We start from the raw sequence: 26163 nt of genomic DNA on the forward strand, positions 1-26163 counted from the left end.
CTATACCTTACTTATGAACCTACTATTGCAGTGATTATCTAGGACTACGTTCTATACCAGAGTAACTTATCATTGTCCGAGGTAGACAAAGGTATCATGGTTCATAGAAGCACAGAATCTAAACTGCATCGTTCTAAGACGTATACAAGACTCCGTGATACATGATATTGAGTTTAGGGAAGGTGTAGAAATTCAATATTACAGTCCATGTCGTCTCCGACTTCTTATCATGCGAATGAACTACTCACCCTATTCCCATCACAATGATGGTTTGTAGACCGAGGGATCGACATATGGCGTCCCTCCTCGTTTCGAGAATCCCCAGCGAATCTGCCCCGGCATAGCAATCTCGACGTCAAGATGCTGCGCAAAGGTCCAAACCAATCCAGGATCTTTCTGGAACCCACGCCCAACCAGGACCACATCCAGTCCTTCATCTTCGAGCAACCGATTTGCCAGCTTCCCATCTATGATATGACCAACAGTCGCAACAAGCATCCTGTCCCCGACGGCCTTCTTCACCGCAATGCCAAACGGTGACTGAAACGCCGGCCCAGATTTCACTTTTTGGCCGGCATGCAAACCGCCAGAAGAAACATCAATGAGATCGATAGCCCCTTGAGCAGTTAGTGCTTCAGCAAATCGCACCGCATCCTGCAGGTCCCAGGTTTCCTCCAAAGTGCCACCCAGCCAATCCGTCGCCGAAAGGCGCAGGAAAACAGGTACATGCTCACCCACCGCATCGCGAGTCAACTGAGCAATCTCCAACGGCAATCGCATCCGGTTTTCGAAGGAGCCACCATACTCATCAGTCCGATTGTTCACGTATGGTGTCAGAAACGATGAAAGCAGATACCCATGCGCATTATGGATTTCAATAAAATCTGCCCCGGCCAGAAGGGCCCGTTTGGCGGCCGCAGCCCACGCCTCCTTGAACTCGCGGATATCCTCCTTCGTCATCGCTCGCGGATGCGGGAATGTGTCGCTGAAGGGTACATCACTGGGGCCTTTGACGTTATCTGGCCATCCACCGACATTCGCTGTCGCTATATTGCCATGGTTCAGCATCCACGGTACAGTAGTACTCGCCTTCCGACCCGCGTGCGCCAGCTGGATGCCGATTTTCTGGCCTTGACTATGCACGAACTCGATCACACGGGCTATTGGCGCGATCTGCGAGTCTTTCCATAGCCCGACATCGTGCGGCGAGATGCGACCCTCTGGTTGAACGGCGGTGGCCTCGATCATGATCAAACCCGGGCCACGCTGGGCTATACCGCCGAGGTGGGCCAGGTGGTAGTCTGTCATGTGTCCATCCTGGGCGGAATACTGACACAATGGGGATAGCTAGATCAATGTCAGCAGAGGCGAATAGCTTAGTAGTGATCAGCTTATTACCCCAAGACGGTTTTGAAATGTCACTCCCCGAATGGTAATCGGCTGGAAGAGTTTGGGTATTTTCTTTCCACTGGATTGCGGGTTGGCTGCTGTTCCTGCTGGAGTTGGTTGTGCAGGAGTAAAGTAGGAAATGCTTTTCGCGGGCTCAACTCGGATGTCCTTCATTCTGCTCCTGAGCTGGTCGTTTCCACTCTTTTCTTGTTGTGGAGGCTCGGGAACTTGATCGCCTTTTTAAATGGTATGATCTGCCATTGACTGGGCCACATTCCTAAGCAACAGTGAGGGGTTCCCATCCCATCCCCTGCTCACATTAGCTGCAGGATTCGAGAACCTAGTTTTTCCGGTGCGGGGTTGATCGACAGTCTGTGATACTACATCTGAATCAACCAAGCTCTGTGGTGCTTTCTTTCGAGAACCAGATTGATCGATGGTCTGGAGCTAGCTTTATGTACTTCACGTGGAGTAATGAGCCTCGGCAACTCATGGGTTATACAGTAGTACTATCTCCTCATGTCTCGACTCGAATATACTATATACCAGAGCAGTGATTACTATGATCAAAGAACTGGAAACTGGGAGCCTCGATCTTTTAACCTGCAATACGAGTAGTAAAAGACCAGCTGCAGTGGTTTTATCTATAGATTTTTCGGTAAGAAGGACATACGTGTGCTCCATAAACCACTCAGCAACCGGAGTAGACACCACGATATAGCCCCCAACTATCTCTCAACTAGACATGCCCTAGCTCCTAAAATATAATCTATATCCCCCCGTGTCCCTTCATACACATAGGATATATGCAGCTGAAGTATAATAAAGTCTCTATTAACCTCAGCTACCTGCTTGTCCAACAAGCACATCGTCTAGTAATCATCTTAACCGCCTAGGCACAGGTTCCGTAGGGGTAACAGGCACCAGGTTATATAACTCAGGATCTGTCGAGAAATCCGTGGCTACTGATAAGAAAGAATCAGATCTCTCTACCAGAGACTATCCATTATTCATTCCTCTTTCGAATCCAGTCTTCTGGATTGACGTCTTCCACTTTCCGTAGATAATATTCTTCCTAAGACTGTTCCCCATTCCTGGGTTGTGCAAGTGGTCGTGACTGATTTTATACGCTGTTAGCAAGATATCATCCGAAGGAGGTGAGAGAAGGATCGGCTGGGCGGACAGACGTTGGTGAAACAAGACTTTGAATAATGAAATATCATCTGTGCCTTCTCCCTTGTGCGGGTGAGGCTACTTCATATTATAAACTGCCAAATGTACCACAGCGGAAACTCCAAAAAGACATACGCACATCTTTCCATGCAATTCCAAACACCACAGTACATGCTTTGCTTCAATGATTTTTGCCGCGTCCTGTACCTTAAGTGGAACTCTATTGAATACTGCAAAGATCTCCCCAATACGACTACCCCGCTGCTGCTGCTGCTGCCGCCGTTGGTTCGCTGGTGCAGAGATCAATGTCTCACAAGTAGATGGCAACAGACTGACTTGAACAAGGGTCAATGCTATAAGTGCAGGGAAAAAAAGCAGCAACTGCGCAGCAAGCATGACTCCTGATACTAAGATATCAGATCTCACAATCCCCAATAACGATGCTTTCGTGACCTCAGTACTTGCGGAAAGGGCGAAGTCTCTATGAAACAGGGCAGGAAAGTCCATCATAAATGATTCAATTATAGCATAGACTGCTGTCGCTGGTACCAAGGCTTTCAATCGTTGGTAATCGCGAGAGCTTAGCACGAAGTGCTGCTGATGGCGTGGAAGTATAGTGCGCGCGGTCCAGAAGAACCGGTATTCAGCGAGCAGGACTGTGGCCAGGATGTCTGCAATTGGGCCTGGGATGGACACTAGTTTATGTAATAGCCCTGTTGTTGATGAATGCATCATCCAATAGGTGCAGGCGGAACCAATTCCATTAAGGAAAAGCTTGACACCCCCCTTTGAGTAGAGGCCACCTATAGCCTGCAGCAGGTAGCGACTTGGTGGAGCAGGCTTGCTTTGTCCGGAATCGGAAGTTTCACTACCTGTTTGTTTCACCGATATCTCAACTATTAACATGGACATCAAGACATGGCCAATTACATATCGTATCTGGGAAAGCCAGTTAGCTCCTTCCTGAATTCAAAAGGACAGGGATTTGACTTACTAGAAAAGATGCAATCAGCCCGAATCCGATAGGTACGAGCACTAATAGGTTGTTGGTTCGGTCAGGTTCCTTGTGCCATATTTGATGAACCTGTGAAAGTAATGGATAATCTCCGGCGGAATGTATGAACGTGTTCAGAAGTTCATGAAACAGAGTCACCAGAAGCTGTGGGTACCCAGTATCATGTGCCATTGTGCCGTTGAGAGTGCGCTACAGGGGTGCTTAGTAGTAGCAGCAGTAATAGTAGTAGCAGTAGTCGTGTTCTTCTCCGTTCGTGGGATAGGGGGTAGACGGACAATATATTACTTCCGGAAGCGCTGGCTTCCACTGATTGTTTGATTGACCTATCGCGAAAATCCCGCAAGTGTGAAGGGGTCACCCACTTTGGACCCCTAAGCTAGTGTCAAACTAAGGTTGGGCTAGTATAAACATCCAAGACATTCAAGCATTAGAGCCGTAACGTAGTGTACGGCCGCAGCGGCCACCTATGTAGTACTATGTAAAAGACACCTTTTTCAGATCAAGATATGTCAACTATCAGAAAGCTTCAGATGCCATACTGGTTAATAGAAATTATAGAGATAGTAACTACTATTATGAGTATATATATATATATATATATATATTTAACCTGATCAGAATCTAACACAAAATTTCAAGCCAACTATAAAAAGTATGGTAACAAACGTAAGATTCTAGAAAAAAAAAAAAAAGAAGTAATTTACTATCTGATATATATATAGTTATTGAACAATCTATATAGAATAGATGGAAGGTGAGCAGCTCAGTAAGTATATATAACTGCCTAAAAGCAAGGACTGAGTACTAGTAAACAGTGATCTATAATATAAAATGCTCACTGAGCAGACCCCCGAGCGTCCTGACTAAAGTGGCGGTGTCCCGAAGAGGGAATCTACAGTTATTATAGAAACTCAAGTACGTATAGATACATACATAGTATGCATGTTACCTATCATTTAGTCTGAATCGCATTGTACACTACATAGTAAGATACAATGTATGAAGCGATCAAAACATTCATGTAATATCAATTCAAAGAGACAGACAAACGAAATGGATGTAATACTAAGATGGACTTTCCGCTAGCAAGACGGTTCAATCAACATCAAACGAACGATCGATCTTTCCCCCCAAGTTACTGTACAAGCCTGCTCTGCTCTATACTAGATGATAACAATAGATCCCCCAACCCAGTATCTCCTAGCTGTGTCAATCCTCATATCGACTCCCTTACAACAAGAACCCAGCAGTCGAACCGAATAACAACAGCGCCAACACCCCAACACTCTTCTTAGTAACAGCCATACCAGCACCACTGGTGGACGAAGCAGTCGAACCACTCGACGTACCCGTACCAGAAGATCCCCCAGTAGCAGACGCACCCGTAGCAGTCGAAACAACCGTACCAGCCCCAGTCGTAGGAACACTACCCGTAGCAGTAGCATTCCCATTGGTATTACACCAGACCTCACCGGCTTCAGACGCCTTGATGAGACATTCAGCCAAAGTGCCGACGGTCTGGTCCTTTGCTAGACAGTAGTAGTCGCAGCTGTCGTAGGAGACGACGGAGGCGGAGCCACAGCAGCTGCTCATGATGGCGGCGGAGTTGTTGTATTGCATGGGCATGGCGCAGGCGGCGTCTTTGATGGGGATGTCGTAGAGTTTGTTGATGCAGGTGGAGGTGGAGGAGGCGGCGCTGCCGGTGGAAGTAGTGGTGGTGGTTGTCACGGACATTGTGGTGGTTGTAGTTGTTGTGGTGGTAATGAGTGGATGTGTGGAAGGTATCAAAATTGATGAACGAGTGTGAGAATGGTATAAGATGTATGGTGTATGAGCCACTGAAATCAAGTATGGAATATTGAAAGCCAGAAGTGTCAGTCAGGGTCAGTCTACTACTTATAATCTGGTATGTACTCGTTATGGGTCTTCTTTAATGTCAGTGCCTGGTACCTAAAGCCAAGCGACCCGGGAAAAGATTAGCTGGCTAGCCATGGGTTGGTCAGTGGTTACAGGCCCAACATTGCTGTAGGTTCACCGCTACGGCTCGCCCCTGGTCTCTCCTTCTATCTCTCTATCTCCACTAAAGACCCTCAGTTCCTTGGCTGTTGGCTGATAATGTGTCCATCCTTCTATTTATGGGCCCTCGCTAGACCGGATCGAGCCCTACGGACTGGGCTGCATCCCTGAGGGTCAGCGCCACGATGGCGAAGTGCATAGCTGGTGGCTAACTACATAGCGAGACTATCTCGAAGGTTTCTCCCTAGACGAAATAGACTATGTCTACTAGATGACGCGTCGTACACTAGATAGCATAGCATGATACTGCGATATACTTAGCTCTGCTTGGCATTGTAGAGGATATACCAAATCAGAGACACAAAGGAGTGAGACATGTGGAGGCCACTGACCCTGTCCATTTTGGAGCAGCGTAATTGGGGCGTTATGGGGCACTGGGGAAGAAGTCACTTCCATGAGGCGTCCATAGCGGTCCCTTGACCTGGTCTATATTCCTTTTGTACTATGGACGGCACGATTGAGCGAATGATTGGCCTACTCGTGGTACTTTCCATATAGTACCAGGCTGTGCATCAACTGTAGTAATTAGTGTCACATCACAGCCGGAGCAAGACAGACATATCGATGTACATGATGCATGCATGGCAAGGCAGCAAAGCAGGTACAATGTACCGAGTCATTTCAACACCAGTGGAGATTGAGTGGTTCGCCCCAACGGAGGCGAGAGAAATGAAAATTCAGATTCCAGCCTTGGCAGATGAGCTTATGGCTGTCCACTCAAGAAGTGAGGATATAACTTTTCCCTGAGATTGTGAAATCGCCGTATAGTCGTGGATGTATTCGCAGTCCGGTGGCCCGTCGCTTAGCTGTTCGCGAGGGACCGCCAAGAGATCTCTGCTGGCATCGCCAAAGTTGCCTTGCTATAATTGTAGCCCGGGGAGAGAGATGGCACAGCCATCGCTTGGAGGATTTGTTCTCTTCGTTCTGTGAAATCTTTAAATAGGCCATCTATACATAGTTGATGAGTGGCAGAGCGGGTCAGCCGGTAAAGACTTCTGGACGGTGTGGAGAGCCCGGGTAAAGACTATTCAGACAGTCCATCTCTCCACCTCCCACAATGAACTTGTTCTTCACTCAGTAATTGGGACTAGACGTTGAATGATAGGCATGAGTCAAAGTAGAAGTAATTAATGGTTCTGTCTACTGCAGAATTGTGTTGAACATAATTCACAGGAAAGATATTGCGGAAGGGAGGCTCTCTTGCTTCTACTTCTGCATGTTGCAACAGAAAGCAAGTATGTTGCCTCAGGTATTCCAGGGGCCCGAACCTCCCACGTTAATGTTATTCAAAACCTGACTGTCTCTCCATGTCGTTGACTATCTTGAGATTTCAAAGCAGGACAGATACAATTGGATCAGCCAACTGTACGGAGTACTCTCAATTAGTTAAGGTCTGCAAACCGTCCTTCGAAATCACCACAAAGCCAAAACCATTACCTTGTCTAATCAACCTACTATCCCCATCAATATAAGACAGATAAATCCATAGCTGACCTACTAAGACAAGCCTAACCAACAGCGAGTATTTAGACAAGCATCGACAATACTTCTAAGCAACTTTCTCTCAAGCCCTTAAGCTTTAGGGCCCCCCACTTAGGGAAGATCAACAGCAGAGGATCAGCGCCATTCCCGGGAAGCCAGCCCCTAGAAAAACAATCACCCCAATGATGTAGTTTGGTTGCCTGCCTGCACCTGCAGACAAAAGTCGACCTTGACAATGGATACTTCAAGACAAGACAAGGTGATCTTCCCCTCGAATTACTCTTCTATTTAAAAGCCATACAACCAACCACATTTAATTGACTAAACCCGACCCAATCAAGTCTGCATCGCCGGTGTGACGTTAAAGCTCAGCTCACAAGCAATAACTAGTTTCGCTAGTTTGCTTGCACCTGCAGACCTAGAAGGATAGGACAAAAAAAGCAACGATCAGCTAGAGGCAATAGTGCATCTGCATCTATGGAAAATGGACATTGAATTACGGAGTATCTACTCCGTACGGAGAACAGTAGTACATAGATTAAAGAACCCCCGCTTTAGAAGTTGTGCAACATTCTCAATTTCAGATCCGCGAACCAATCTATTCTTGTGCGATTCTATCGCATTCTTATCCAGTTTCCTTCCTTTCTTTTCTTCTCTTTGTGTGTGTGTGTGTGTGTGTTCTTTAACTTCTCCCTGCAGCACAACAACAATGTTCAAACACTCGCTTGCATGCCTAATCCTCCTAGCAACGGGGTGTCTCTCATCAACATCAACATCAACATCAGCCACTACTACTCCTACTACTACTACTAATGTAAAGCCAGGCTACTCACGAAACATCACCTCGACCGTGACCGACCCGTCATTCAGTTTCGGGCAACACTATGCAGTGCTTAATCTTGATCTGATCAATGGGATGGTGGCGAATGTGAATACTACCAAGTCTGGACAGCTGTGGATTGACAATGTTGCGAATTGGATCAATGTGTAAGTACCCATTGAGAACTGGTACTTCGTACACCATCTCGGATTCGTACTAATATGTCCTGCAATAAAGTGTGCACAAGCAGGACCCTCCTCCATTGAGTATCTTCTTTCGCATCTACTTCTCCAACACTTACCGTCCTGAACTGGGCAATGCGCCCTTCGCCAGCGCGGTGACGAGCCTTGGAAATGCCACGGCGTCGAGTCCTGATAGTCAGATCTATTCTGCCTTCAACGTCCTAGATGATTATGATGTGGTGCTGCAAAAGGCGCGGTATTACGCTGGAGCGGGGAATCAGTTGGAGGAGATCCTCAGTAGTCAGAGGATTGATACGGTGATTCTGGTAGGTGACGCCTGCAACTGATCGAAAGTAAGAGTCAATGGACAAGCTAATCGCTGTATAATGAATTGGTAGTCCGGGATCCGTACTTCGGGAGTCGTGCTTAGCACGGCGCTTCGTTTGTTCGATTTGAATTATAATGTGTAAGCTAGCACCACGATTTATTACCGACTAGAAGAGAGGAAATTACATTACTGACACATTGTGCTTATCGATGACAGCTACGTTATCTCGAACAATACTATTGAGACCCCCTCGACTTATGCCGCCCTGAATCAGAAGATTATCTTGGAGGGCATACTTCCCCAATTGCCGGTGAATGTAATTACCATCGAGCAGGCCATCGGGGCTCTCAACCGCTCGGGACCAGCTGTCTATTAGCTGGTCGGATCGGACAATGATTGAAGTGATGATAGCGCTAGATGTATGATCATGATGGAGAATTATTTTGGAATATGATCGAGTTAGTCATTATAGATTAACTAGTTAAGTATAATGAAACTGTAACTTTGAAGCACATTAGTGGTTTGGAGTTGTCCCCAACACACAGCAAGGACAATAGTCCCAACTGTATGCATCCATTTCCTGGCCAGGAAGCGCAAAAGGATCATGCATTGGAAGCGACCATGGTGGCGCATGCATGCAATATTATTACAGGGAGCAGGTTGCCCTGGTGCCACACCGTGCATACGTTCCGGGTCCCGTCTGCATCGCACATACCTGAGACATCGAGGGCGCAAACAAATACTCATCGGGATGGAACCGGGGATGAAGATGGGCTGTGTGCCAGGTAGAAGTACTTTCGCATACTCTCCCACCAATCTTTCAATCGCGAGCGAAACATTCCGTTGAGACGGTCGCCAACAATTGCCAGAAGGCGAAAACGCTGACATGCCGCATGGGCAGTGCTGGTGCTGGTCGCTGACGGATCCGAGCCACAGTCAACAGCGAGTGGCCGGGCCACTCGCCGGACGGGTTCGGAGGACTCCCGGTCGCAATCACCAAGCCGACCCGGACAAGACAGGGGTGGAATGATAACATTAAATACCATCGTCTATTATTATACCAGGATGAGGAGAAGGGGGTAATTCAATGCCCGGAAGCTTACTCTGTACTATAGAAGGCGTGGTCGACACAACAGCAGCAGCCAGTAGTCAGTCATCGGTTCGATGCAGCGCAGCAAGGCGTGGGGTGCCAAGACTGGAAGTGCGCGACGGAGATGGACGAGGAAGCCCGAGGACCGGAAAACCAGGAGTTTTAGCGTTCAGACTTCAGACCGGCTTCTGGACTGGTGAAGACCAAGTCCGACGTTCGTCCATGAGTCAGTCATGACAGCTGAGCGCTTGGTTCGGTGTCCTTGGCAGTCGTCGGTGCGTTTTCTTAGCCCATCAGTGGCTGCTTCCAGCTTTTTGGCACGGCGACCATGTTCCACATCCGAAACAAGACGAAGGGAAAAAAAAAACCTGAGGAATGATGAAATCCGGATAGCTTACGTAGGATGGGGGGCACAGTGCGTCGATCAGTCACCTCCAATCCTTGAAATGGGAAGCCAGAGAAAGGCCAACCAAAGATTGGCAGCAGAAGAATGGATACGGCACCAATTGCGATGGAAGGGACGCCAGGCGAGCTAGTGCACGCGCTACAGTAGCGTGGTCCGGCGATGTGCACAGTGCGTCAAATGATCGCGAGCAGATAGGAAATTAACGAGATTAAGCTGATGACACTAATTGCGTTGGAACCCAAATTGCTTACGGAGTAGATGCTATTATGGGAGTATTTGGAAAACTCAACCAGGTTTGGGATTTCAAACACCGGCGCATCCAGACCTGTCTGGTCAACAGGTCGACAATAGGAGTACTTTGCGAGGGTACTCCGTACATCCGAACATCCAATTACTATTAGAAACTCTAGCGTCCAAGTGGTAAACAAAGACCAAGTGTATTTACTGGCGACGTCTGGATAGATCCTGCGACCTCCACTTTCCGAAGGGGCGGACGAACCATAACAAGTACGCCTGGCTGGGAAGTGGAAATATCTCCCTGGACTCGCTAATTGACCAAGTATCTATGGAGTAAACACTGAGAGGTTCCGCTTCGGCCGTGAAGTTAAATCGTGATCAGCTATGATCGCCACCAGTTGGTGTGACAGGTAATTCCACGATCCGATGATTGTCGCGACACCTCCCGGATTCTGCGAGGAACATTTCTTTTTTGGGAAGTCGTGGTGCCTCAACCCTGCCTCATTGGGCAACCACGACTGGCACCTTTCGGGTTAGGAAGCGATGGCAGAGAAACAGAGCAAGAGAGGCGCAAGGTTCGCAATGGCAGATCGTCAGCAGCCCCCCGTTTTCACCAGCAATGCAGATTGCACCCTGCAAGGAACTTGGGACCGACCATGGAAAATGCCCAAAAGGGGGAGAGACTCATACCAACGATAAGATTCATCACAGTTTAATAACCTATCATCTTATAGCAGAACCACACTATCTTTTCCGGTGACTTTCATTTCGAACTAACTAGCTATATTTCATTACAGCTTACGCATGGTTTTTGCCAGGATTTAGATTAAGGGAGAGCGAGCAGCGAGATTAGAGTATTATCATCCAGTTTGGGTGGCGCGTCCCGTATCAGTCCGCGATCCAGCGACGTCTGCGATAGGGCCGAGGCCAGGACCGACTAAGCCGTAACAGGCAAGATCCGGTCCTCTTCTGGTCCTTCCGCCAACGGTATTACTTAATGCGGGGTAGCGCCTTTCCTCGTGGCGGCTAATCTCGAAGCGGCCGGTTTATCAGCTGACCCCCGCCTGGATTTTTCGTCGCCAGCGTCATCAGCGCCGAGCTGGTGAGAAGTTCTTGCTGGATCTGCTGTTCAGCATTTCAGATTGGCTTTTGACTCGCTGCTTAAGAAGGTCTGAAGGTCTGAGGTTCTGGGATCATCTCTTTTCGGGTCTTCCCCGCCGTCCGTTCCCTTTTCCCTGCCCTTTCCCTTCCATCTCTTCCTCTCCTCTCTCCTTCACTTCTTCTCCTTCACTCTCTCTTACTTTCTCACCTTTCATTCCTTCAATACCTACCTCGTTGGGTTCCCATCTTTCCCCCAACTTTATAAGATCCCCTCCCTGCTAATGCACTGATACAACACACCTCCCTCCTTCCATACCTCTTTTGGCCCCCCCTAGGGCCTTCTTTAGCGCCAAGTGCCACGCGGTTTACTTAAGGTTAACCCGAGGGATTCGCATCTAGACCCCGAACTTGCCCGCAGTCCGCCAGAATACCCGCGACTGCTCTTTCACGCGCTTTTTGTCAGCTGCAACAAAGGGAAAAGAAAGAAACAAACAAGAAATCAAAAAAACAGGGGGATATACGCTCAAGGGAATCAATACGGTCAGGATAGGAACACTCAATAATTAGCCGCTCTGTTCTTTCCGTTCGATGGTCCTGTCGGATTTCGCCCAACCGACCGATAGGTCAGGATCTACCGCTCACCAACCCCAGTTACACCAAGCCAACAACCCAACGGCTTCGGTTGACAATGAAATTGGTGCAATCCCTGCTATAGTCCCCGGTCAAGGGAGTTTTCATACTCCTCCGCTATATATCGGAAACTCTTCAGAAGACGCCCTGCAGGATGTGACTCTGCAGCACCACTCACACCCACCACATCATCATCTGCCTTCGCTTCAGATTCGTACAGATCTGTCAACCCCCAGCCAGATGAGCCCTCCAAGGGACTCCGACTCATTCATACATCACAGCATTTCGTCCAGCAGTCTGCCCAAGCGCACCCCAAGCCTGCGCGGTCTGTTTGCCGGTCCTCCAACCAGCGGATCTTTGACTCTCTCGCCGGCCTCGCTCATATCTTCTCCTCAACTTATGGCCATGGGAGACATCACGCCTTTGCCATCGCCCATCGGTGGCATGTCACCATGGAAACTACCACGGCGCAATTCCCAATCCTTGTCCCGGACGCCATCGATAACCTCTCGGAGCGGTTCCAGCCTCGGTTTGCGACTGAGCGACTCCTCACAAATGCTCGGTACTTGTGAATCCCGGCCACGAAGCAGGCAATACATGCTCCCCGACAAACTGTCCGAAACGCCAATTGAGACACCCATCGAGTCTCCAACCAAACCACGTCAAGGATCTGGATCAAAGCATTCGCGCAACCGCAGTCTAAGCGAATATGTGCCTCCCGGTCGGGCTATCCCGGTCAAGCCACGACCTATCGCCGTTTCGGGACCAGGAATGGCCCCGGGCATCACTGCATCTGTCAGTACCGACTCGAAAACGAATAACAACAGCAACAACCTTCATCGCGAAGAGTATCTGGCTGTCCACCGTGGGATCGCATTGCCCACTGTCCGTCCTCCTACACCCCCTCGCAGCAGTCGCGGTGGCTCCGATGAACGCGATGACGAACCCGTCATAACGCCGTTGGCAGCCGGCCCCAATGAGATATACTCGGTACGCTCGGTACGCACACAACAACGTCGCAAGTATCGCAAGATCCGTCAGCTGGGTCACGGAACCTTCAGTCAAGTTTCCCTCGCTGCACGTATAGAACGACGAGAAAGCGACGACGAAAACATGATTTCCAGTCTGCAGGACGTGAACCTGGTGACCCAGAAGCTTGTTGCAGTCAAGATCATCGAGTATGGACCGGCCGGTGGTGCGGATGAAGAGCGCTTGGAAGTTTCCCTCAAGCGCGAGGTGGACATACTCAAGTCTGTCAATCATCCGTCGCTAGTACAATTGAAGGCATTTGGTAGCGATGAGAAGCGCGCGCTCTTGGTTCTGGATTACTGTCCTGGAGGAGACCTCTTTGACGTGGCCTCGTCGAGTTCACGGCCATTGAGTCCCCAACTCATTCGTCGCATGTTTGCCGAAATGGTGGCGGCTGTGCGCTACCTGCATGCGAACTTCATTGTGCACCGCGACATCAAACTCGAGAGTGAGTAACCCCTGAATCTCCTCCCCCTAGAGAACAAGGCTGACAGCTGTTTCTGTGATCAGACGTGCTTGTCAACCTGCCGATGCCTGCGATGGAAACGATCACGGATTGGCGCACATACGATCGAGCTGTCATCACCCTCAGCGATCTGGGTCTGTCCCGTCGAATACCCGAGCCTCCCGAAAGCCCCCTTCTCCATACCCGGTGTGGGAGTGAAGACTACGCGGCCCCTGAGATCTTGATGGGACAGCCGTACGATGGACGATCAACAGACGCATGGGCCCTGGGAGTGTTGTTATACGCCATGATGGAGAATCGGCTCCCGTTCGACGCATTGCCGGGCACCCGAGGCGACCCTGCCAAACTCCGCGCGCGAACGCCCCACCGGATCGCACGAGTCGAGTGGTCCTGGTACCGATATGCCGACAGCGACGACGAATGGGATCCTGAGAAAGGCAAAGACCTCGAAGGCGCCCGCGATTGTGTTGAGGGATTATTGAAACGCAGTACGAAACGGAAAAGCCTGGACGAGATCGCGTCGATGGCGTGGGTTCAGGAGGCGATCGACGTACCCGGCGAACTGAAGAGGGGAGATAAGGAAGTGCCGTAGAGCTGGACTCTTTTGCAGTGGTTTCTTTCTCTCTCCATTATATTATATTCTTCCTTTTTTTTTTCCCTTTTTTCCCATTTTTCTTTCTTTCTTTTTTCTCCCTTCTTTTCTTCACCACCCTACATCGCTTACTTTTCCTCTCTTTTCTTTCTTTCGTTCTAGACTTGCATCTTTTATCCTTCTCTACTAACATTCGTTTTACTGGCGCATCGCGACCATATATAATCATTAGTCTATTATTCTTGGGTTTGGGGATGGATGAATATTGTCGTGTCGTTGAAAGACACCCCTGCATTGCAGCATAAACTTTTCGCATGAGTCACTGTTACTGCCTGTTCGTTTCCTTTTTCTCATGTTCATGATCATTCATGCTGTCAACCTCGTCAGGTATAGATACTCCTATACTTACTACATTATATTATACCCTTATGAAAATACCCATCCCAGTACTTGTCTCGTACGACATACTGAAGTTACTGCACTAAACAGTATATTCAGGTTCATAATACCAAGTATGATGAGGTATCGAAGGGGGGGAAAAAGGAGAATCATCGACGTCACAGACAAACAGGGTGATTCTTACCCTTAAATCAATTAATTAATATAAGTAGCAAGTATACGATTTATGATATCACTCATCATTCATTGATTGGATCGATTGAATGAATGATCGATCAGTTCTAGAAGAAACTAGTTATGGAGTAATCTATCGGACATAACTAACTACTAACTAGTTAGCTATGTTAGTTAGGCGGGTTTGAATAGAACTACTTACTACCTGTTTTATTTACTGTATTGCCGATCTGGAAGGAAGTCTACTACGTATTGATGGGCAACTATTTACCGAGTACCGACATGATCAATTCCAATAATTCTATCTGGCTGTCTGTCTGTCTGGCTGGGTTAAGCAATTATCCACAAAGGAAGTCAGTGGTGCAGGTTGGAGAGTCGGTTAGGAATGAATTTTTTAAATGGTACAAAGTACTCGGTATGTATAGTTACTCGATCGCTACAGATTACTCATGTTCGTAACTAGCAGTCTTAAAGAGCTTCAAGTAATATGGAGATTAGAGAGCGGATGATCGGATGGCGGGCGGATCGGTGGCTTTTTTTTTTTTTTTTTTTTATTTTCTGCTTCCAGGAGAAGCCGAGAATCAAACCCCCTGAAGAGAACCAATGTTTCTGGTTTCTGGTTCGTTTCTGTCTTCCCACCGGCCCGTCCAGCACGATCTCCCCCCTCCCCCCCTGATTGGCTTCAGGATGAAGGATGTGGTTTTCGAGAAGACCAATCGAATGATGCGACCCGATCATCAGGGAAAGTGAGTGGTGGTTCTATCCTGGGCGTAGTACTACTAGTAGACTAACCCGATGATTTGACAGTTGGGACAAATGGCAGTCACTGACTAGCTGCAACTGCAGCGGGAGTGGAGGCTGACGACTGCTCTTACTCTTAGGCGGGCGGTGTCCCCAATTTCGTGGTGATAAAAAAAGGACTCTCTGTTCAGTGGCTTCGTTAAGAATGTAGTTAATATGGTAAGCAGATGGTCCGGATGCCTACGGGACCCAGATAAGAAAGTGGACACGCAAATTCTTGAGGATCCAAAGCCAACGAATGTTTGGCTATCCATCAATCCCTCTCTCTCCCACTCAATCCCAGGGTCTGACGGATTGCTCTCGAAATAGGAGACACCGAATAGGCCCCGTGGACTAGTCTCACTAATCATTACAGTGTGGAGTCCCCCTGCAACTGCTAAGCCCGCCGCGCGCCCCCCTCCCCATTCGTGGCCAACGACCGTCTGCCTGCTGCTGCCATTTTTAATTCTTCTGGGCGGGCCTTCCCCCCGGCAGTCTTATATGGCGCATCTGCTCTTCCTCCCCTTCCCGGTTTCATCTCAATTTCTTTTCCCCCTCTCCCCTTATCGGGGTTTTGTGGCTAGGCTGAAGAGAGGTTTCACCGCTTAATGCTCGTATTTGATCGCGGTCTTGCGCCCATATGTAATCCCGTCGTATAATCCCCCTTCCCTCTCACTTCTCTCCCTCTCGACGGGCAATGGTCATCCAGAACCATGCCTCTTGAGTCCAATGAACCCCTCGACCGCGAGGATGCCCCATTCCTCGCCGAGGGTCAAGGCCCCTTGTCCCCCGTGGAAGAGGAGCCCAGTCCGTCGGATGCACAGAAAGAACACCTGCGAAAAACGCGCCTTCGCTTGATGTTAACCCTCTTTGCCATGATTCTGGCCGTCGAAGTCGGCATCTGCATGTCCAACGGCCCCGTCACCCGTATATACGAGTCCATCGCCTGTCGAGAGTACTACGCGCAACATGATCCCACCCAGATTGGGGCCGACGGCGAGGTCCCCGAGGAATTGTGCAAGGTTAAAGCGGTCCAGCAGGATCTGGCTGCGGTGAAGGGGTATATGGAGTTTTTCGATGGCATTCTGAGTAGGTCACGACGAAGGCCCCGCTGTTTCGGACGAGACTATGTCGCATCTCTTGTTTCGTAGTCTCTACCGTTCGGGTGCCGCCCTTTTGGCACTTCCTGTGCAGCATGTAAACGAGGACCCTTATTTACCGTTCCTTCTCATCCAGGTGCTGTGCTAGCAATTCCATACGGGCTGTTGGCGGATCGACGGGGACGGAAATCCACCATCTGTCTCAGCATTCCCGGATTCGCCCTGAATTGCATCATCCAGCTGGTGGTGATGTGGCGCCCAGACATCTTCCCTCTGCGAACTGTCTGGGCATCCTCCTTGGCGTGGTTGTTTGGCGGAGGTCCTGTCGTGGCTTTTGCCATCATCTGGACAATGATGTCCGATGTGTCAACAGAAGAAGAAAGGTATGCATGCCGAATGCCACAATAGCAGCTGGAACTGTCGCTAATGATGCCTAGAGCTGCGATATTCTTCAGATTCGGTGTGGCTAGTATGGGGGCCGATTTTGCCTCCAGTGCCGCCAGCTCCTGGATGATGTCCCTAGACCCGTGGCTTCCTCTCTTGCTGGGTTGGGGTCTGGCTGTTATTGGCATGTTTTTCGCGTTAACACTGCCGGAAACGATGCATGTAGGGTCATCGCAACCGACCTGGAAGCAGCCGAGCATGGAGATGAGCCAAGTATCACCCGGACACGCTGAGTACAAGGAAGTTCCCAGCAAGGAACAAGAACAGGAGTTGCTCAGCGATGAAGAGACCCTTCGCGGGGATGAAGCTTCTTTCACGACGAAAGCCGCACGACCGACCTTCTTCGCTTCGGCGAAACAACGGTCGCGGGCCTATTTTGCCCCGTATTCCTTCATTTTCCGAAACAAGCAGATCATGCTCCTCCTGACCGCGTTTCTCGTCTATCGACTGAGCCGGGGGTCATCCTGGTTTCTGGTCCAGTACATCTCCACCCGGTATAAGTGGACCCTGGCTGAAGCGAACTTCCTCATGTCATTCAAGCCGGCATTGACCATCCCGTTGTTCCTGTTCATCCTCCCCGCTATTTCGCGACAACTGCTCAAAACCATGAAGCCGACTCAGAAGGACCTGCAGCTCATGCGCATCAGCATCGGGCTGTTGGCCGTAGGAACATTAGGAATCGGTCTATCCCCGAGCGTGGCGATGTTGATCCCCAGTCTACTCGTTCAGACCTCTGGGTCTGGCTTTGTCTTCCTGACCCGTGCCCTCATCACCACGTTGGTGCATCGAGAAGAAACGGCACGTCTCTTCACCATCATTGAGGTGCTGCAGTCGGTGGGCAATGTCATTGCCAGTTTGTCCATCACCACCGTGTTCCAAATCGGACTGGAACTCGGAGGGGCCTGGATTGGACTGGCCTGGATGATGACAGCGACGGCCTTCACGCTGGTCGGCGTGGCTATCTGGATGTTCCGGATTCCTTCTCGTCAGTCGGATGATAAAGTGGAGGAAGACAGCGAGGTGTTTTGAACTGACGAGAACGGATCAATGTATATAGAGAGCGTATAAGACTTTTCACTTCATGTAAATACTATGGTTGAGAAAGAGAATGGAGCTTTTGATCCAGTCTGATGATGCGAGGGATGAACTACTATTTAGTTACTATCTACTACTTGCCTGTTTAAGTGTTGATAACTATGGGCGGTGACCTTCAGCCTCGGTTTCCCATTTGGGGAAGGTGATTACCCAAGCGGGCCTAGTGTGGCCGTGCAGCAGCAGCTCGCATGTGAACATCTCAATTTCCATTCCTTCGTGCTGAAATCAACAAATCACTGCGCCAATAACCCCCCAGTCGGTTTTGAGTTGGTTGCCATATCTTCGTTCGATAAGGTACTTTCTATCGACTTATGCTCAGCAGGTTCCCCCGCCTGCCGCGCTGACTGGACCACCTACCACCCCCCATCTTGCTTCACAACAAGCTCACGGCAGTTTGCTGTCAAAGTCTGGTCATGTCCACTTTGCAGTCTCACTAATCCCTCAAATCTCATTGACATCAAATATCCCTGGTCATGGAGAGATTTACCCAGTTTCGCGATCGAGGTGCGTGTGCATGCCCCTTATCTTACTCATTGACCCGACGTTCCATTACTGACTGACGATAATGCGCTGTGTAGGAACGGGTGTCTCACCCTTCTTCCCGACTCCTCGTCCATCGCCCAGCTACCCCCAGTGGGTTCTACGAATCTTCCTTTTCTGCTTCCGTCTTCCGATCTTCATCTCCGTCTGTCTCGGTTATTTCCTGCTTTTCCAATGGCTCCCCATCACCTCGCTAGGAAGGAAGGCTGCTCTCTGGTGCATTCTCGGCGTGCCCAGCGTCTGGTGGGTTGATCTTCAAGTGGACGGGGTCAGGAAAGGGTCAGTTACAGTTGTCCCCTCTTTGCGGCCTTTGTGTCTATTTTTTGGAACACCCACTGAGCTGCTCGATTTCTAGAACCCTCAACAACGACCGACACCAGAACCGGTTACCCGGTCCCGGATCCATTATTGCCTCCTCCTTCACCTCGCCCATTGACGCGCTCTATCTAGCCGCCGTTTTTGATCCCATCTTCGTGTCCTGTTATCCCTCCACTCGCGAAGTGGAACAATTATCCGTCTGGCAAGCCATTCTCCGCGCCTTCGCTCTCCCGCAAGCAAAGCCCGCACCCCGAGCCCGTACGGTCGATCTGAAAACCATTATGCGGAAGTACCCCGGCCGGCCTATTGCCTTGTTCCCAGAGTGCACGACCACCAACGGACAGGGTGTTCTGCCACTAAGCCCAGTCCTAGCGAGCGCTCCTCACAAGACGAAGATCTTCCCGGTGGCCTTGCGGTATGAGCCTAAGGATGTGGTGACCCCGGTACCGGGATCGTATATGACTTTCCTGTGGAGTCTGCTGGGTCGGCCAAGGCATTACATTCGAGTGCGCATCGGACAGGCAGTCGTCGGCGTCGCCGCGGACGAACTGCCAACACATGACGCAACCATGTTTGATCCTAGTGCGGCGGAGAATGGATATCCCCACGACAGAGACGATGAGCGTCCCTTCAGTGAAAGCTCCGTGATGGTGCTCGAAGAGCAGGTGCCGAACTATGTAGGGGATTCGCTGGCTCGACTTGGCAGAGCCAGGCGTGTAGCCGTTACGGCGCCACAAAAGTTGGAATTTGTGAAGTTGTGGAAGAAATCATATTGGACATGGTAATTCGCCGTCACCTACGGCTTGCAGATAGGCATTTGCTATGAGGTAGATAATCATCAATATTTTGGCGGAGCCACACTACGTACACCCATTGTCCATCTTCAAACGAAACCAGCACTTGTCAATTTCTCATCTAGAAGAAATGCACGTCCCTGCCAGAGTGAAACATTACTGGCAGAAGGACCTTGTCCGCGTGCAGATCCTTGATTGCGGCGTGGAGATTCACCGGCACCTTGGCCAGGGCCATTTCATCGAGACGTTCTTCCAAGTATCCCGCATAGTATTTATCATAGAAGAACCGGATCCCCCAGCCAATCATTTTCAACGCCTTACCGGTTGATGTCAAGGTACCATCCTGGACTTCCTGTTTTCCTTTCGCTTGTTTGCCTCGCTGGGGCTCGTCTTCATCATCTTCATCACTAGACTCACTAGACTCGCCCCAGGGAAAGCTCTCCTTGAGGTTGTCGTGAAGCCAAGTTGCGTATGTTCCCGCCTTCTGTGCATCGAGGTAATGGTCGAGCATCTCGCACATTACCAGTTTCTTTCTGTGCATGAATTTGTGCCAAAACTCTACCAAGCCCTTCTCGGGGACAGCGTTAGTGAAGTTGAATCTATCTGTTGCAATTCGACGGGCGTAGAATTCATGGCCTGTTCCCAGTTCCAACCGACAAAGGAACCAGTGCGCCCCTGGTGCGCCGGAGAAACGGGCGAGAGCCCATTCGCCAGCTATGGCATGAAGGTTGGCTTCTGTGACGAAGTCAATCATGCGAGAAACTCGTCTCTGCTCTGCTGAAGAGCCGTAGTTCTTGAGCTTCGGCCGACTGTCGCGGTCTGCATTGTCTGTTTCCTGGGCAGAAGCCGTGTCCCGTGCTGGATCCTTATCATTGGAAGATTTGCTTTGCTGGTTCTCCGAGTTCACTGGCTGTGTATCAGTGACATTGCTCTGAGGGTGTGGGTGCGTGTGCGTGGTGGGCGTGGCGGGTTCTTTGAGGATTGTTTGCTCGATTACATCAACCACGTCCAGTTGCTTTTCAAGGACCCTTCGCTCACAGCAAAAGGCTACCATCGTGAGGGTAAATCCAGTACTTATGGTACACCACCCATCAATCATCTCATTATCGCTTGCGGCATTTTTGACCTTCGCGCGAAGCTCTTCTGGCTGCAGCATCTTCACCACAATACGCTGAATGTCAAACACACCCTTGATGCCAGAGCTGTTTACGACAATGGGGTTGGGGCAGATGATCTGCTGGTCACGCCCGTTAATTCTGGTAGCCTGAGCTTCAGGCTTACTGCTCTCATCGGAAGATTCATCATCTTTCGCAGAAGATTCATTGTCTTCGTGCATCAAGCCTCTATTCAGAGCTTTGGCGACTGCACTCTGGATCTCAGCCTCAAACTCTTCTGGCTTTTGGGGGTTATCTGCGTTACCCTCTGTTGCCTTCTCCTTTTTAGCTGCGTGATTCCTTTCCAAAAGATTTCCCTTGTGGAGGTTCGATAAATTAACTCCCCATGACTTCTTCCTTCTAATCCCCGGAGCTTCGGGTGTCTGGGGTTCCTGAGTCCGAGGCGTATCGGGCTTTTGCAACTTCTGGTTTCGTTTCGCGTCTTCCAACCTCTTTCTCCGTGCATAGTCGCCAGCGCCTTTCATTGTCTTAACGAGTTCAGGGCAGTCTAATAGCCTTTCCAGTGTGTGTATATCACTTTTTCTGATGAATTCGACCATGTCTAAGAGCAGACTGACCGTTTCTTCGGCCTGATTGAAAGTTGAGACGAAGTTGCTGGCATTGAGCAGCATGTCAGTGATACCCTTTGCGATATTCAGGGTTTTGGTCCGATCATTTCGAAAAATCCTGACGAGTTCGCCATTCACATCGAAACGTGAGTCGGTGTAAAAGGCGTCGATGTTCGACGCGTACAGAGACCGGCCGCGTATAGGGCTGCCATTGTACTTTCCAGTCCAGTTGAACACAGAGACATCGTTGGAGGTGATCACCACTTCATCCATTAGCCGCGACAGAGCCTTGGTAAGTCCCTCGGCCGGAAACGCTGGGAACTGCACTCCAAGAACACCCATCAACGAGTACGCCTTATCAATAGGCTTGGTGCACTGTCTATGCGATGCCAGCATCATAACACTCTGAGCAGAAAAACGGCTCCTCTCCGTGCCATTCCACCAGCTGCTCAGACCTTCAACGTTGCTGAATGCGGCGATTATTTTACGATCGATCCTAATGAATTCGTTTGCCTTGTGTGCAAGGGCTCCGAGCAGCAGGTTTATTGTTCGCCTTACTGTCTTCTCTCGTGTCAATCCAGCATAGCGCTCAGACATCATCTCCAAGATCAGCTCTCTAGCTTCATGACTCGGGTCTGTGTAGCTTGGCGTGTCCTTGAACGCTTCGACGACGACTTGGACAGAGTAGCTGATACGAGCTCTCGCTGTTTGCTTATCCAAGTTCTTGGGCGCGACATATCCAAATAGCCTCAGAACCCAGATGATATTCTCCGCGCCAATTGTCTATATCGCAGTCAGACAATAGTAATCCATATTGGATGCTTATTATACCTTTTCTTCCTCGTTTGGTGTGACTGAACTGGTTTCCTTCCTCTCACTCATCTCTCTCCCCTCCAGGGCTGCCATTGCTTCCAGGGCCTGCTTCACCTGGTATTGGTTCAACACATCATCGACGACTTTCGGAGCATTGTCCTTGACATAACTGAGGTTCTGGGTGTAGAAGTCGATGAAAGGGCAAAAGTGATAGTAGAATCCCAAACTGTCAACCGGCCGCGATAGCATCTTCCAGTCTGCATTGGCATAGAACGTCATTTTGCTGAGCACCAGTTCCTGCAGTGTCCAGCCTCTGGTAGCCCATGTTGGCTTCCACTCTTTGACTTCGTTAAAGCGCGAGACAGGCTGGCATCTAGGCTGTGTTTTCATAGTCGTACTGACCACGTCGTTGTCTTCAGCGTTATTCGGTCCCACCTCTTCAGTACTGGCTTTGCTTTTACACCAAAGGTCCCACTCATCCAACCATTCCCTGTTGTCCCACGGAGTATCCAGGTGAACCAGGCAAAAGTCTGCGTTTGCGTACCATTCGCCCATGCGTGCTAAGGACTCACTCAACTCGGCGTCTTGTCGCTTGTTAATACAACAGTTGTCCAGCCAGATATAACGTCTACCCGTCTTGGAGAAGGGTCTGTTCTCGAAAATTTCCCTTGCGCGGCCAACAGACTCGTATAGCTTCCGTGCTGACCTCCTCTGCTGCAGAGCCCTGAGCAAATCGTCCATCTCATATGACAGTTGGCGGTTTGATCGAAATTTCGAGATTCTAGGTTTTTCAGATGCATAATCATGCTCAGCCCTAAAGTACTTGTCCACCGCGTTTCTGGCCCTCTTCTCTGCGTCTTCTCGTTGCTTCTCTAGACTTGGTAGATTCTTGACCTCTTTCAGAAAGTCTAACAATTTTTGATAGTTAGTATATTCCAGATCTGCCTGTCTTTTGTTCGCATCTTCAATGGTCCGCTTTTTCTTGGTATCAACCACATCTCTTTCTAACATGGATACCCTGAGAGACGTCACGAGCAGATCCCGGACTGATGTTCCTGCATCTGGTCGCTCCTGTAACGACTTGCTCAGTTTTCCCGCAATTGACTTGATCTTCTCGTCGCAGAGAGTGAAAACTGCATCCACATCATTGTACCCGGTCAGTCCTCCCGGAGCCTCTTCAGCACGTTGCGCTTCGCACACAAGCGCATAGTCAATTTCTGCACCTTTCCAACTATGAGACAGCATGCAGTACTGATCTTCATCTCCAAAGAAGCTCGTATCAACCATGTTCATTGTATCCAAGTCAAACATGCGGAGGGGTACTGAAATTTCATCTACTTGTCCAGCGAATGAGCTGACAAGGAGGTCGGAGTCTTCGTCCATCGACTGGCCCAAGTAGTCGTTGTACAAGCTAGACTCCGTGCCGGAACTAATGATAAGATGGAGAAGACTTCTGAGCTTTTCGTCGTTGGAGCTATTCTCTTTTGTCACGATGCCTTTGGCCTTGGCCATTTCGCTGGCTGCGGATTCCCTCAGTTCCTTGGCGCCCATAACGAGACTCGACTTCATGGCGGCATTGCGTATGCTGCCTAGAAGTTCATCTTTCGGAGTAAACTTCCCTGCTGCTGCCGTCGGAGAATCGTCCTTTTCGTTGGCCGTCGATCTATTTGTATCATTGGCGTCGCTAACAAGGCTCGCATCCGTTGACAGATTGCGTATACTACCGTGCGGTTCGTTTGAGCTAGCTCGCCCTATTGTAAATGGAGAGTCGAGGACAGAGCTCTCGTCATCAGCCGGCGGGATGGATACAGCTAGCTCCTTGTCCGATGAACGCCCGCGTCCCAAGGACGGCAGTTCAAGCTTGTGCTTGTTTTTGAACATAGTGCCAGAATCTAAAGAACGCAGTGGCTGACGATGTATAGCAGGTATTCACGACAGGTTTAGGAATAGATTAGCAGCTCAGAAACCACTCCCTGATGGCCAGTTGCAGATATTAGTAGCCATCTTGCCCAGTTATAGCCACAAAACCGGCTTATTGAAGCTGTCGGCCATGCCAACCGCACCGACCATCTCCGCATCGTGCTGTCTGCCACTTGCAAGTCGACTGGCGGAGATATCCGACGGCCCGTAGCCTAGCCCTCATGTTCGATCGCCGAGCTACCGAACATGTCATATTTGATCCGAGGATCCGACACACTGACAGCCAGTAAGCTAACGCCGTGTTGCATTTAGCTCCGTAAGAGTTGATACTTCTCCCGAACTAGAATAGGGTGCATTAGCGGTACGCCTCAGCTGGACTAGGTATTCCCGATGGCAGGTTTCCGAGGACATGTTGCCGACGAAGATTCGTCTATCGATGAGGGGCGCAGGCTGATACCGTGCATCTATCCTATGCATGCTTGTGTCACAATAACCTTTCTAGCGGCATCCAGCCTGCTGTTGGCAGTCTAGGAGCCAATGATTCGTCGCTACCTGTTACCAGAAAGCTTCTATCGCCTGCAGCTCTCAGTCGCGAGATTGCCACCTTCCATCCCGCTGCTCCTCCAGCTGAGTTTGACGGCGCACTTAGACCAAGCACTGATCGTGTTACTCAGCACTTCCTGGGGAGTGAGAAACTGTAGATTTGACAACATTAGTCTCAGCGCACCTCCCTGAAGAAATACAGCTTTACCAAACTGTATTCTCAGCATGGCTTCCTATCACCGAGTCCTGGCAGTCTTTGGCAAGTCCGTCAAAGACAAAACGCTGGAGTGCGATTGGTATGTCGACCCCACTGCTAGCAATCAGAGTGGCTCAGCTAACAAGTCTTCTAGCGATATTCATCCATGGGAAATTAAAATCAACGGTGAACAATGGCCAGGGAAGATCCGCCTAATCGGATTTGTAGATGTGTTCTTCCTCTTCTCTTACTCGGCCAACGCACGTTTCGAGAAGGGGATTATTGTCTATAGTATGTCATTGTGAGCCTTGCTATAGAACCTAATTAGCAATTGTTGACTCGCTCATAGAGGAGAGATACGATCTTGAAAAGCTCATTCATCAAAGCGATGAAGCTCGCGCGGGAGCTGGCGAAAAGACTCTCAGAGAGATTCTCGAGAACACTAGCGCTGGGACTATCAACATTCCTGCTACGCCAACAAATCCATTGTCAGAAATTCCGTGCTATGGAGGCAAGGAGGGGATCATTCAGGTGGCCGAACCTGGTCTCGAGACGCCCGGCTCGTCTTTTCAGTCGGAGAGCGAACAAGGCATGTTTCGCTCAGTGCTTCACATTCACAAGAAGGAGATCCCGATCTAACTGAGCCCAGCCACCGACCAACTCACCGAGGATGGCGAACCTTTGGGCCGTCTTGTGTTTGAAAACACTACATCGTACAAAGTATGCAGTCTGGGCCACGAGGTGGGTCTCAAAGCCCAGTACCCAGTCTCCTCAATTCAAACATGGAGAATTGAGATCAATAAGCCCTACCATCGCGGCTTAAGACGTACGTGAGCCTTGATTTCTTGGTTCCTTATCTATTGATGCTGACTACGCCTTGGGGCTTGTGTGAACAGGACGCATGAAGCGGGCCATCAAGGAACACACCACCACCGAGCTTTTGGAAGATGTAGTCAGATGTGGGTTTATCTCACATGGTCAGATGGCTGGCCACGTTCTATCCAAGTACCTCGTTGGGGGTGTTTTGGATGATACTCTGACGAAGTATATTGAGGGATTAGCGGCGGGCAATGGGCCCGGAAGGGTACCACTGGCTAATGAGGGGTATTGAAAGTAAATAGATGTGATGGGGACTGCGATACTAGTCCACTGTTGGGGTGTGGCTGTGATTGTGTGTTGATCACCATGGAATAGGTGGTGGTAGTAGTTCATAGTAGTTGTAAGTAGTATAGTTAGTCGCCTCTGGAATAGGAAATCTTATTGGGATACTATCTTCCGAGTCTAACCCGAAATGGGAAAACTGATAAG

The 26163-nt window shown here is 49.7% G+C and overlaps 8 protein-coding genes across 8 annotated transcripts; 4 read left to right on the forward strand and 4 right to left on the reverse strand.

The window, feature by feature from the left end:
- Positions 1 to 258: 258 nt before the first annotated feature.
- ASPBRDRAFT_115634 (NADH:flavin oxidoreductase/NADH oxidase) lies at positions 259 to 1563 on the reverse strand (the record flags this gene model as incomplete). Its single annotated transcript, XM_067616917.1, has 2 exons — positions 259 to 1347; positions 1399 to 1563. The coding sequence occupies 2 exons, from the start codon at positions 1561 to 1563 to the stop codon at positions 259 to 261; spliced, it is 1254 nt and encodes a 417-aa protein (XP_067483844.1).
- Positions 1564 to 2640: 1077 nt separating this feature from the next.
- ASPBRDRAFT_52175 (uncharacterized protein) lies at positions 2641 to 3748 on the reverse strand (the record flags this gene model as incomplete). The annotated part of the gene is made up of 2 exons (XM_067626859.1): positions 2641 to 3501; positions 3557 to 3748. 2 exons carry the CDS (start codon positions 3746 to 3748, stop codon positions 2641 to 2643), a joined length of 1053 nt encoding a protein of 350 aa, XP_067483845.1.
- A 958-nt stretch (positions 3749 to 4706) lies between these two features.
- On the reverse strand, positions 4707 to 5414 carry ASPBRDRAFT_39093 (uncharacterized protein). The gene has a single exon (XM_067624069.1). It carries the CDS (start codon positions 5309 to 5311, stop codon positions 4808 to 4810), a length of 504 nt encoding a protein of 167 aa, XP_067483846.1. The 5' UTR covers positions 5312 to 5414; the 3' UTR covers positions 4707 to 4807.
- A 2310-nt stretch (positions 5415 to 7724) lies between these two features.
- Positions 7725 to 9004, forward strand: ASPBRDRAFT_39094 (uncharacterized protein). Its single transcript, XM_067624070.1, has 4 exons — positions 7725 to 8122; positions 8193 to 8463; positions 8536 to 8603; positions 8682 to 9004. Exons 1-4 carry the CDS (start codon positions 7845 to 7847, stop codon positions 8839 to 8841), a joined length of 777 nt encoding a protein of 258 aa, XP_067483847.1. The 5' UTR covers positions 7725 to 7844; the 3' UTR covers positions 8842 to 9004.
- A 2730-nt stretch (positions 9005 to 11734) lies between these two features.
- Positions 11735 to 14035, forward strand: ASPBRDRAFT_414854 (putative protein kinase). Its single transcript, XM_067624581.1, has 2 exons — positions 11735 to 13406; positions 13469 to 14035. The coding sequence occupies exons 1-2, from the start codon at positions 11888 to 11890 to the stop codon at positions 14014 to 14016; spliced, it is 2067 nt and encodes a 688-aa protein (XP_067483848.1). The 5' UTR covers positions 11735 to 11887; the 3' UTR covers positions 14017 to 14035.
- A 2047-nt stretch (positions 14036 to 16082) lies between these two features.
- Positions 16083 to 19651, forward strand: ASPBRDRAFT_27037 (uncharacterized protein; the record flags this gene model as incomplete). Its single annotated transcript, XM_067622322.1, has 6 exons — positions 16083 to 16458; positions 16564 to 16852; positions 16925 to 17933; positions 18331 to 18512; positions 18633 to 18827; positions 18904 to 19651. 6 exons carry the CDS (start codon positions 16083 to 16085, stop codon positions 19649 to 19651), a joined length of 2799 nt encoding a protein of 932 aa, XP_067483849.1.
- Positions 19652 to 19781: 130 nt separating this feature from the next.
- ASPBRDRAFT_27038 (uncharacterized protein) lies at positions 19782 to 24077 on the reverse strand (the record flags this gene model as incomplete). The annotated part of the gene is made up of 2 exons (XM_067622323.1): positions 19782 to 22166; positions 22215 to 24077. 2 exons carry the CDS (start codon positions 24075 to 24077, stop codon positions 19782 to 19784), a joined length of 4248 nt encoding a protein of 1415 aa, XP_067483850.1.
- Positions 24078 to 24664: 587 nt separating this feature from the next.
- ASPBRDRAFT_39100 (uncharacterized protein) lies at positions 24665 to 26096 on the forward strand. The gene is made up of 5 exons (XM_067624071.1): positions 24665 to 24955; positions 25010 to 25146; positions 25205 to 25444; positions 25505 to 25681; positions 25752 to 26096. The coding sequence occupies exons 1-5, from the start codon at positions 24885 to 24887 to the stop codon at positions 25964 to 25966; spliced, it is 840 nt and encodes a 279-aa protein (XP_067483851.1). The 5' UTR covers positions 24665 to 24884; the 3' UTR covers positions 25967 to 26096.
- Positions 26097 to 26163: the final 67 nt, after the last annotated feature.

Source organism: Aspergillus brasiliensis (assembly GCF_001889945.1).
Source record: "Aspergillus brasiliensis CBS 101740 unplaced genomic scaffold ASPBRscaffold_2, whole genome shotgun sequence".
Lineage (NCBI taxonomy): Eukaryota > Fungi > Ascomycota > Eurotiomycetes > Eurotiales > Aspergillaceae > Aspergillus > Aspergillus brasiliensis.

What these genes read in the sequence shown, in the direction of transcription:
- ASPBRDRAFT_39093 (XM_067624069.1), bottom strand. Translation starts at nt 5,311, where the DNA reads ATGTCCGTGACAACCACCACCACTACTTCCACCGGCAGCGCCGCCTCC.
- ASPBRDRAFT_39094 (XM_067624070.1), top strand. Translation starts at nt 7,845, where the DNA reads ATGTTCAAACACTCGCTTGCATGCCTAATCCTCCTAGCAACGGGGTGT. An exon ending in GTTGCGAATTGGATCAATGT is followed by an intron (nt 8,123 to 8,192) that starts GTAAGTACCCAT and finishes CCTGCAATAAAG; the next exon opens with TGTGCACAAGCAGGACCCTC. An exon ending in TTCGATTTGAATTATAATGT is followed by an intron (nt 8,604 to 8,681) that starts GTAAGCTAGCAC and finishes TATCGATGACAG; the next exon opens with CTACGTTATCTCGAACAATA.
- ASPBRDRAFT_414854 (XM_067624581.1), top strand. Translation starts at nt 11,888, where the DNA reads ATGGTCCTGTCGGATTTCGCCCAACCGACCGATAGGTCAGGATCTACC. An exon ending in CCGCGACATCAAACTCGAGA is followed by an intron (nt 13,407 to 13,468) that starts GTGAGTAACCCC and finishes TTCTGTGATCAG; the next exon opens with ACGTGCTTGTCAACCTGCCG.
- ASPBRDRAFT_39100 (XM_067624071.1), top strand. Translation starts at nt 24,885, where the DNA reads ATGGCTTCCTATCACCGAGTCCTGGCAGTCTTTGGCAAGTCCGTCAAA. An exon ending in GAAGGGGATTATTGTCTATA is followed by an intron (nt 25,147 to 25,204) that starts GTATGTCATTGT and finishes ACTCGCTCATAG; the next exon opens with AGGAGAGATACGATCTTGAA. An exon ending in CTACCATCGCGGCTTAAGAC is followed by an intron (nt 25,682 to 25,751) that starts GTACGTGAGCCT and finishes TTGTGTGAACAG; the next exon opens with GACGCATGAAGCGGGCCATC.